Here is an 11522-nt window from a genome sequence, read left to right as displayed (position 1 = left end):
TTGTAGACAGCATATATATGGGTCTTGTTTTGTATCCACTCAGCCAGTCTATGTATTTTGGTTGGTGTGTTTAATCCATTTACAGTTAAGGTAGTTATTGATACGTATGTTCTTATTGCCATTTTGTTAATTGTTCTGGGTTTGTTTTTGTAGGTCCTTTTTCTTAGTTTCTTTCTTTCTTTCTTCTTTTTCTTCTTTTTCCTTGTGGGTTGATAACTAGAGAAATTCCTTTAACATTTGTTGTAAAGCTGGTTTGGTGGTGCTGAATTCTTTTAGCTTTTGTTTATCTGAGAAGGTTTTGATTTCTCCATAAAATCTGAATGAGAGCCCTGCTAGATAGAGTGTTCTTGGTTGTAAGTTTTCCCCTTTCATCACTTTAAATATATTGTGCCACTCCCTTCTGGCCTGTAGCATTTCTGCTGAAAAATCAGCTGATAACCTTATAGGAGTTCCCTTGTATGTTATTTGTTGCTTTTCTCTTGCTGATTTTAATTTTGTCAGTTTGATTGCTATGTGCCTTGGTGTGCTCCTCTTTGGATTAATTCTGTATGGAACTCTCTGTGCTTCCTGGACTTGGCTAACAGTTTCCTTTCCCAAGTCAGGGAAGTTTGGGCCTATTATCTCTTGGAATATATTCTCAGATTCTTTATCTCTCTCTCATCTTTTTGGGACCCCCCATAATGTGAATATTAGTGCTCTTCATGTTGTCCTAGACTTCTCTTAAACTATCATTTCTTTTCATTCTTTTTTTCTTTTTTCTGTTCTACAGTAGTGAATTCCACTAATCTGTCTTCTAGCTCACTGATTTGTTCTTCTGTCTCATTTAGTCTATTCTTGGTTCCTTCTAGTGTGTTATTCATTTCAGTGATTTTATTCTTCCACTCTCTTTGGGCATTCTTTATATTTTCTAACTCTTTGCTAAAAACTTCCCCCTGTGCATCTATACTCCTTCTAAGTTCTCTAAACATCTTCACCATCATTACTCTAAACTCTTTCTTGGATAGATTGTCTATCTCGTCATCACTAATATCTTCTTCTGGAATTTTATTATCTTGTGTTTTAGCCTCAAAGATATTTCTCTGCTGCCTCATACTATCTTTCTATTTGTATTTTTTGGTAGTTTAGTTATATTTTTTGACCTTGGAGAATTGGCTTTCTGTGGGAAATGTCCTATGCATCCCAGCAGTACACTCTTCTCTTGTCACCCAAGGGCCAGGGTCCAGCCAGTCCCAGGGTAGAATCTGGCCTGTGTTTGTGGATTCCTTCCACAGGCTTTGGGATTGTTGTTTTCTTATTTCTGATATCTTCTTCCCCCTGGTGGGTGAGGCTGGACTAGAGCCTTATGCAGGTTTCCTGGCAGGAGGAGTTAGTGCCTGTCCAATGCTGGGTGAGGCTTGGTCCTGGTCCTCTGTGGGTAGGGCCATCTCTAGGGTCGTGTCTAGAGGGGGGTTCAAGGCTCAGGAAGTCTGCTGATGGGTTGGGCTGTGTTCCCACCCAGTATGCTGTTTGGCCTGAGGCTTCCCAGCACTTAAGCCTTTAGGCTGTTTGCCGGGGCTAGGTCTTGGTGCTAATGTCCCAAGCAAGATGTCAGCCTCTGGGAAAGCTCACGTAGATGAACACTCCCAGAATGTCTGCCACCAGATTTCATGGCCCCAGGGTGAGCCACAGCCATCCCCTATGTCCCCAGGAGACCCTCCAAACCAGTAGGCAGGTCTGGCCCAGGTTTGTATGAAATCACTGCCTCTGTTTCACCCCGTCCTGTGGGGCTCCTGGAGCTAAGTCCTGCTAGTCTTCAAAACCAGATGTCCTTAGGTCTCCTCCTCCCAATGCCAGGACCTCAGGCTGGGGAGCCTGACATGGGGCTCAGAACTCTCACTCCTGTGGGAGGGGCCCTGCAACTTAATTGTTCTTCAGCTTGTAGGTCGCCCACCCCAGTGGGGCTTTGGCCCGATTACATTGTGATCACACCCTTCATGCCGTTCCACTGTGGTTCCATCTTTATGTTTCCAGTTGAAATATCTTTTTTGCTAGGTCCCAGTTTTTTTGTTTTGTTTCATTTTGTTTTGTTGGTTTATTTTTTTGATGGTTGTTTAGCAGACAGTTGTGGTTTTGTTGTAGTCAGGAGGAGAGGTGAGCTCCGGGTCCTACTACTCCACCACCTTGACCTCTAACCTCCATATATTTTTTATTTTTAATGTAGTACACGATACTTATTTTTCAGAAAAGAATACATTAGGTACTAATTCGTTTTAAATAATAGCAGCTGCTATTATATATTCAATGTTTTGTCTTCTAAAACTTGATATCTTTGTTCCTCCAGCGAATAGACCTCCCACCATAATTGCTACAAGCCTCACCACATCAATCCCTCCTTCTTCCACAGGGGCTGCAGGCAATTCAACATCAAACACTCCTCCTTCTTCCACGGGGGCTGCCAGCACCACGTCATCGAGCCCGCCTCCTCCCACCACGGGGGCTGCCGGCACCACGGCATCAAGCCCTCCTCCTCCCTCCAAAGGGGGTGCCGGCACCACAGCATCGAGCCCTCCTCCCTCCACGGGGGCTGCGGGCACCACAGCATCAAGCCCTCCTCCTCCCACCACGGGGGCTGCGGGCACCACGGCATCGAGCCCTCCTCCTCCCACCACGGGGGCTGCGGGCACCACGGCATGGAGCCCTCCTCCTCCCTCCACGGTGGCAAAGAGCACCACGGCGGCTGCAGGCAACACGGCATCGAGCCCTGCTACTCCCTCCACGGTGGCTCAGAGCACCACGGCCGCTGCAAACACCACGGCATCGAGCGTTCCTCCTTCCTCCACGGGTGCTCACAGCACCACGGTGGCTACAGGCACCACGGCATCGAGCCCTCCTCCTTCCTCTACGGGGGCTCAGAGCACCACGGCGGCTGCAGGCACCACGGCATCGAGCCCTGCTACTCCCTCCACGGGTACTCAGAGCACCACATCAACCCCTTCTCCATCCTCTACGGGGGCTAAGAGCACCACAGTGGCTGCAGGCACCATGGCATCAAGCTCTCCTACTCCCTCCACGGCGGATCAGAGCACCACCGCAGCTGCAGCTACCACTGCATCGAGCCCTGCTACTCCCTCCACAGTGGCTCAGAGCACCACGAAGTCTGTAGGCACCACGGCATCGAGCCCTCCTCCTTCCTCCACGGAAGCTCAGAGGACCACGGCGACTACAGTCACCACGGCATCGAGCCCTCCTCCTTCCTCCACTGTGGCAAAGAGCACCACGGCGGCTGCAGCCACCACGGCATCGAGACCTCCTCCTTCCACCACGGGAGCTCAGAGCACCACGGCGGCTCCAGGCAACACGGCATCGAGCCCTGCTACTCCCTCCACTGTGGCTCAGAGCACCACGGCCGCTGCAGACACCACGGCATCGAGCGTTCCTCCTTCCTCCACGGGTGCGCACAGCACCACGGTGATTGCAGGCACCACGGTATCGAGCCCTCCTCTTTCCTCAACGGGGACTCAGAGCACCACTGCATCAACCTCTCCTCCATCCTCTACGGGCGCTCAGAGCACCTCGGCGGCTGCAGGCACCACGGCATCGAGCCCTGCTACTCCCTCCACGGAGGCTCACAGCACCACGGCGGCTGCAGGCAACACGGCATCGAGCCCTGCTACTCCCTCCGCAGTGGTTCAGAGCACCACGGCAGCTGCAGGCACCTCGGCATCGAGCTCTCCTCATTCCGCCACGGGGGCTCAGAGCACCATGGCGGCTGCAGGTACCACGGCATCGAGCCCTGCTACTCCCTCCACGGTGGCTCAGAGCACCACGGCCGCTGCAAACACCACGGCATCGAGCGTTCCTCCTTCCTCCACGGGTGCTCACAGCACCACGGTGGCTACAGGCACCACGGCATCGAGCCCTCCTCCTTCCTCTACGGGGGCTCAGAGCACCACGGCGGCTGCAGGCACCACGGCATCGAGCCCTGCTACTCCCTCCACGGGTACTCAGAGCACCACTACATCAACCCCTTCTCCATCCTCTACGGGGGCTAAGAGCACCACAGTGGCTGCAGGCACCATGGCATCAAGCTCTCCTACTCCCTCCACGGCGGATCAGAGCACCACCGCAGCTGCAGCTACCACTGCATCGAGCCCTGCTACTCCCTCCACAGTGGCTCAGAGCACCACGAAGTCTGTAGGCACCACGGCATCGAGCCCTCCTCCTTCCTCCACGGAAGCTCAGAGGACCACGGCGACTACAGTCACCACGGCATCGAGCCCTCCTCCTTCCTCCACTGTGGCAAAGAGCACCACGGCGGCTGCAGGCACCACGGCATCGAGACCTCCTCCTTCCACCACGGGAGCTCAGAGCACCACGGCGGCTCCAGGCAACACGGCATCGAGCCCTGCTACTCCCTCCACTGTGGCTCAGAGCACCACGGCCGCTGCAGACACCACGGCATCGAGCGTTCCTCCTTCCTCCACGGGTGCGCACAGCACCACGGTGATTGCAGGCACCACGGTATCGAGCCCTCCTCTTTCCTCAATGGGGACTCAGAGCACCACTGCATCAACCTCTCCTCCATCCTCTACGGGCGCTCAGAGCACCTCGGCGGCTGCAGGCACCACGGCATCGAGCCCTGCTACTCCCTCCACGGAGGCTCACAGCACCACGGCGGCTGCAGGCAACACGGCATCGAGCCCTGCTACTCCCTCCGCAGTGGTTCAGAGCACCACGGCAGCTGCAGGCACCTCGGCATCGAGCTCTCCTCATTCCTCCACGGGGGCTCAGAGCACCACGGCGGCTGCAGGTACCACGGCATCGAGCCCTGCTACTCCCTCCACGGTGGCTCAGAGCACCACGGCCGCTGCAAACACCACGGCATCGAGCGTTCCTCCTTCCTCCACGGGTGCTCACAGCACCACGGTGGCTACAGGCACCACGGCATCGAGCCCTCCTCCTTCCTCTACGGGGGCTCAGAGCACCACGGCGGCTGCAGGCACCACGGCATCGAGCCCTGCTACTCCCTCCACGGGTACTCAGAGCACCACTACATCAACCCCTTCTCCATCCTCTACGGGGGCTAAGAGCACCACAGTGGCTGCAGGCACCATGGCATCAAGCTCTCCTACTCCCTCCACGGCGGATCAGAGCACCACCGCAGCTGCAGCTACCACTGCATCGAGCCCTGCTACTCCCTCCACAGTGGCTCAGAGCACCACGAAGTCTGTAGGCACCACGGCATCGAGCCCTCCTCCTTCCTCCACGGAAGCTCAGAGGACCACGGCGACTACAGTCACCACGGCATCGAGCCCTCCTCCTTCCTCCACTGTGGCAAAGAGCACCACGGCGGCTGCAGGCACCACGGCATCGAGACCTCCTCCTTCCACCACGGGAGCTCAGAGCACCACGGCGGCTCCAGGCAACACGGCATCGAGCCCTGCTACTCCCTCCACTGTGGCTCAGAGCACCACGGCCGCTGCAGACACCACGGCATCGAGCGTTCCTCCTTCCTCCACGGGTGCGCACAGCACCACGGTGATTGCAGACACCACGGTATCGAGCCCTCCTCTTTCCTCAACGGGGACTCAGAGCACCACTGCATCAACCTCTCCTCCATCCTCTACGGGCGCTCAGAGCACCTCGGCGGCTGCAGGCACCACGGCATCGAGCCCTGCTACTCCCTCCACGGAGGCTCACAGCACCACGGCGGCTGCAGGCAACACGGCATCGAGCCCTGCTACTCCCTCCGCAGTGGTTCAGAGCACCACGGCAGCTGCAGGCACCTCGGCATCGAGCTCTCCTCATTCCTCCACGGGGGCTCAGAGCACCACGGCGGCTGCAGGTACCACGGCATCGAGCCCTGCTACTCCCTCCACGGTGGCTCAGAGCACCACGGCCGCTGCAAACACCACGGCATCGAGCGTTCCTCCTTCCTCCACGGGTGCTCACAGCACCACGGTGGCTACAGGCACCACGGCATCGAGCCCTCCTCCTTCCTCTACGGGGGCTCAGAGCACCACGGCGGCTGCAGGCACCACGGCATCGAGCCCTGCTACTCCCTCCACGGGTACTCAGAGCACCACTACATCAACCCCTTCTCCATCCTCTACGGGGGCTAAGAGCACCACAGTGGCTGCAGGCACCATGGCATCAAGCTCTCCTACTCCCTCCACGGCGGATCAGAGCACCACCGCAGCTGCAGCTACCACTGCATCGAGCCCTGCTACTCCCTCCACAGTGGCTCAGAGCACCACGAAGTCTGTAGGCACCACGGCATCGAGCCCTCCTCCTTCCTCCACGGAAGCTCAGAGGACCACGGCGACTACAGTCACCACGGCATCGAGCCCTCCTCCTTCCTCCACTGTGGCAAAGAGCACCACGGCGGCTGCAGGCACCACGGCATCGAGACCTCCTCCTTCCACCACGGGAGCTCAGAGCACCACGGCGGCTCCAGGCAACACGGCATCGAGCCCTGCTACTCCCTCCACTGTGGCTCAGAGCACCACGGCCGCTGCAGACACCACGGCATCGAGCGTTCCTCCTTCCTCCACGGGTGCGCACAGCACCACGGTGATTGCAGGCACCACGGTATCGAGCCCTCCTCTTTCCTCAACGGGGACTCAGAGCACCACTGCATCAACCTCTCCTCCATCCTCTACGGGCGCTCAGAGCACCTCGGCGGCTGCAGGCACCACGGCATCGAGCCCTGCTACTCCCTCCACGGAGGCTCACAGCACCACGGCGGCTGCAGGCAACACGGCATCGAGCCCTGCTACTCCCTCCGCAGTGGTTCAGAGCACCACGGCAGCTGCAGGCACCTCGGCATCGAGCTCTCCTCATTCCTCCACGGGGGCTCAGAGGACCACGGCCGCTGCAAACACCACGGCATCGAGCGTTCCTCCTTCCTCCACGGGTGCTCACAGCACCACGGTGGCTACAGGCACCACGGCATCAAGCTCTCCTACTCCCTCCACGGCGGATCAGAGCACCACCGCAGCTGCAGCTACCACTGCATCGAGCCCTGCTACTCCCTCCACAGTGGCTCAGAGCACCACGAAGTCTGTAGGCACCACGGCATCGAGCCCTCCTCCTTCCTCCACGGAAGCTCAGAGGACCACGGCGACTACAGTCACCACGGCATCGAGCCCTCCTCCTTCCTCCACTGTGGCAAAGAGCACCACGGCGGCTGCAGCCACCACGGCATCGAGACCTCCTCCTTCCACCACGGGAGCTCAGAGCACCACGGCGGCTCCAGGCAACACGGCATCGAGCCCTGCTACTCCCTCCACTGTGGCTCAGAGCACCACGGCCGCTGCAGACACCACGGCATCGAGCGTTCCTCCTTCCTCCACGGGTGTGCACAGCACCACGGTGATTGCAGGCACCACGGTATCGAGCCCTCCTCTTTCCTCAACGGGGACTCAGAGCACCACTGCATCAACCTCTCCTCCATCCTCTACGGGCGCTCAGAGCACCTCGGCGGCTGCTGGCACCTCGGCATCGAGCTCTCCTCATTCCTCCACGGGGGCTCAGAGCACCACGGCGGCTGCAGGTACCACGGCATCGAGCCCTGCTACTCCCTCCACGGGGGCTCAGAGCACCACGGCGGCTGCTGGCACCTCGGCATCGAGCTCTCCTCCTTCCTCCACGGGGGCTCCTAGCACCACGGCGGCTGCAGTCACCACGGTTTCGAGCCCACCTACACCCTCCACGGGTACTCAGAGCACCACTGCATCAAGCCCTCCTCCTACCTCTACGGGGGCTCAGAGCACCACGGCGGCTGCAGGCACCACGGCATCAAGCCCTGCTACTCCCTACACAGTGGCTCAGAGCACCACGGCGGCTGCAGGCACAACGGCATCAAGCTCTCCTACTCCCTCCACGGCGGTTCAGAGCAACACGGCGGCTCAGAGCACCTCGGCGGCTGCAGGCACCACGGCATCGAGCCCTCCTCCTTCCTCCACGGGGGCTCAGAGCACCACGGCGGCTGCAGGCACCGCGGCAACGAGCACTCCTACTCCCTCCACAGTGGCTCAGAGCAGCACGGCGGCTGTAGGCACCACAGCATCGAGCCCTCCTCCTTCCTCCACGGGGGCTCAGAGCACCACGGCGGCTGCAGGCACCACAGCATCGAACCTTCCTCCTTCCTCCACGGGGGTTCAGAGCACCACGGCGGCTGCAGGCACCTCGGCATCAAGCCCTGCTACTCCCTCCACAGTGGCTCAGAGCACCACGGTGGCTGCAGGCAACACGGCATCGAGCCCTGCTACTCACTCCGCAGTGGTTCAGAGCACCACGGCAGCTGTAGGCACCACGGCATCGAGCCTTCCTCATTCCTCCATGGGGGCTCCTAGCACCACGGCGTCTGCAGTCACTACGGTTTCGAGCCCACCTACACCCTCCACTGGTACTCAGAGCACCACTGCATCTAGCCCTCCTCCTACCTCTACGGGGGCTCAGAGCACCACGGCGGCTGCAGGCACCACGGCATCAAGCCCTGCTACTCCCTCCACAGTGGCTCAGAGCACCACGGCGGCTGCAGGCACCATGGTATCAAGCTCTCCTACTCCCTCCACGGCGGCTGAGAGCAACACGGCGGCTCAGAGCACTTCGGCGGCTGCAGGCACCACGGCATCAAGGTCTCCTACTCCCTCCACAGTGGCTCAGAGCACCACGGCGGCTGCAGGCAACACGGCATCGAGCTCTGCTACTCCCTCCACAGTGGTTCAGAGCACCACGGAGGCTGTAGGCACCACGGCATCGAGCCTTCCTCATTCCTCCATGGGGGCTCCTAGCACCACGCCAGCTGCAGTCACCACGGCTTCGAGCCCACGTACACCCTCCACGGGTACTCAGAGCACCACTGCATCAAGCCCTCCTCCGTCCTCTACGGGGGCTCAGAGCACCACGGCGGCTGCAGGCACCACGGCATCAAGCCCTGCTACTCCCTCCACAGTGGCTCAGAGCACCACGGCAGCTGCAGCTACAACGGCATCAAGCCGTGCTACTCCCTCCACAGTGGCTCAGAGCACCACTGCGGCGGCAGGTACCACGGCATCGAGCCCTGCTACTCCCTTCACGGGGGCTCACAGCACCACTGCGGCTGTAGGCACCTCAGCATCGAGCCCTCCTCCTTCCTCCACGGGGGTTCAGGGCACCACGGCGGCTACAGGCACCACGGCATCGAGCCCTCCTCCTTCCTCCACGGGGGCTCAGAGCACCACGGCGGCTGCAGGCACCACGGCATCGAGCCATCCTCCTTCCTCCACGGGCTTTCAGAGCACCACGGCGGCTACAGGCACCACGGCATCGAGCCCTTCTCCTTCCTCCACGGGGGCTCAGAGCACCACAGCGGCTGCAGGCACCATGACATCAAGCCCTGCTACTCCCTTCACAGTGGCTCAGAGCACCACGGCGGCTGCAGGCAACACGGCATCGAGCTCTGCTACTCCCTCCACAGTGGTTCAGAGCACCACGGAGGCTGTAGGCACCACGGCATCGAGCCTTCCTCATTCCTCAACGGGGGCTCCTAGCACCACGCCAGCTGCAGTCACCACGGCTTCGAGCCCACGTACACCCTCCACGGGTACTCAGAGCACCACTGCATCAAGCCCTCCTCCTTCCTCTACGGGGGCTCAGAGCACCACGGCGGCTGCAGGCACCACGGCATCAAGCCATGCTACTCCCTCCACAGTGGCTCAGAGCACCACGGCGGCTGCAGGCACCACGGCATCGAGCCCTCCTCATTCCTCCACGGGGGCTCAGAGCACCACGGCGGCTGCAGGCACCACGGCATCGAGCACTCCTCCTTCCTCCACGGGGGTTCAGGGCACCACGGCGGCTGCAGGCACCACGGCATCGAGCCCTCCTCATTCCTCCACGGGGGCTCAGAGCACCACGGCGGCTGCAGGCACCACGGCATCAAGCCCTGCTACTCCCTCCACGGTGGCTCAGAGCACCACGGCGGCTGTAGGCACCACGGCATCGAGCCCTCCTCCTTCCTCCACGGGGGCTCAGAACACCACGGCGGCTGCAGGCACCACAGCATCGAGCCCTCCTCCTTCCTCCACGGGTGCTCAGAGCACCACGGCGGCTACAGTCACCACGGTTTCGAGCCCACCTACACCCTACACGGGTACTCAGAGCACCACTTCATCAAGCCCTCCTCCTACCTCTACGGGGGCTCAGAGCACCACGGCGCCTACAGGCACCACGGCATCAAGCCCTGCTACTCCCTCCACAGTGGCTCAGAGCACCACGGCGGCTGCAGGCACCACGGCATCAAGCCCTGCTACTCCCTCCACAGTGGCTCAGAGCACCACGTCGGCTGCAGGCACCACGGCATCGAGCCCACCTACTCCCTCCACAGCGGCTCAGAGCACCACCACAGCTGCAGGTACCACGGCATCGAGCCCTGCTACTCCCTCCACGGGGGCTCAGAGCACCACGGCGGCTGCAGCCACCACGGCATCGAGCCCTGCTACTCCCTCCACGGGGGCTCAGAGCACCTCGGCGGCTGCAGACACCACGGCATCAAGCTCCTCTACTCCCTCCACGGTGGCTCAGAGCACCACGGCGGCTGTAGGCACCACGGCTTCGAGCCCACCTACACCCTCCACGGGTACTCAGAGCACCACTGCATCAAGCCCTCCTCCTTCCTCTACGGGGGCTGAGAGCACCACGGCGGCTGCAGGCACCACGGCATCGAGCACTCCTACTCCCTCCACAGTGGCTCAGAGCAGCACGTCGGCTGTAGGCACCACAGCATCGAGCCTTCCTCCTTCCTACACGGGGGTTCACAGCACCACGGCGGCTGTAGGCACCACGGCATCAAGCCCTCCTCCTTCCTCCACGGGGGCTCAGAGCACCACGGTGGCTGCAGGCACCACGGCATCGAGCCCTGCTACTCCCTCCACGGTGGCTCAGAGCACCACGGCGGCTGAAGGCACCACGGCATCGAGCCTTCCTCCTTCCTCCACGGGTGCTCACAGCACCACGGCGGCTGCAAGCACCACGCCATCCAGCCCTCCTCCTTCCTCCACAGGGACTCATAGCACCACGGCGGCTGCAGTCACCACGACTTCGAGCCCACCTACACCCTCCACGGGTACTCAGAGCACTACTGCATCTAGCCCTCCTCCTACCTCTACGGGGGCTCAGAGCACCACGGTGCCTGCAGGCACCACGGCATCAAGCCCTGCTACTCCCTCCACAGTGGCTCAGAGCACCACGGCGGCTGCAGGCACCACGGCATCAAGCTCTCCTACTCCCTCCACGGTGGCTCAGAGCACCACGGCAGCTGCAGCTACCACGGAATCAAGCCGTGCTACTCCCTCCACAGTGGCTCAGAGCACCACGGTGGCTGCAGGCACCACGGCATCGAGCCCTGCTACTCCCTCCACGGTGGCTCAGAGCACCACGGCGGCTGCAGGCACCACGGCATCGAGCCCTCCTCCTTCCTCTACGGGGGCTCAGAGCACCACGGTGCCTGCAGGCACCACGGCATCAAGCCCTGCTACTCCCTCCACGGTGGCTCAGAG

General features: G+C 60.6%; 1 protein-coding gene across 1 annotated transcript; it reads left to right on the top strand.

Annotated features, from left to right (window-relative positions):
- Window positions 1-3000: 3000 nt before the first annotated feature.
- On the top strand, window positions 3001-8414 carry LOC141578686 (uncharacterized). Its single transcript, XM_074370822.1, has 2 exons — window positions 3001-8286; window positions 8337-8414. The coding sequence occupies exons 1-2, from the start codon at window positions 3022-3024 to the stop codon at window positions 8412-8414; spliced, it is 5343 nt and encodes a 1780-aa protein (XP_074226923.1). The 5' UTR covers window positions 3001-3021.
- The last annotated feature ends 3108 nt before the right edge of the window (window positions 8415-11522 follow it).

Source organism: Camelus bactrianus, chromosome 1, assembly GCF_048773025.1.
Source record: "Camelus bactrianus isolate YW-2024 breed Bactrian camel chromosome 1, ASM4877302v1, whole genome shotgun sequence".
Lineage (NCBI taxonomy): Eukaryota > Metazoa > Chordata > Mammalia > Artiodactyla > Camelidae > Camelus > Camelus bactrianus.
Note: the sequence above shows the minus strand (reverse complement) of the source record. Positions and strands in the feature narration are given on the sequence as shown.

Excerpts from the sequence above, each read along its gene's own strand:
- LOC141578686 (XM_074370822.1), top strand. The coding sequence starts at position 3,022 with ATGGCATCAAGCTCTCCTACTCCCTCCACGGCGGATCAGAGCACCACC. Across the intron at positions 8,287-8,336 it reads TTCAGAGCACCACGGCAGCT|CACCACGGCGTCTGCAGTCA; the intron begins GTAGGCACCACG and ends GGGGGCTCCTAG.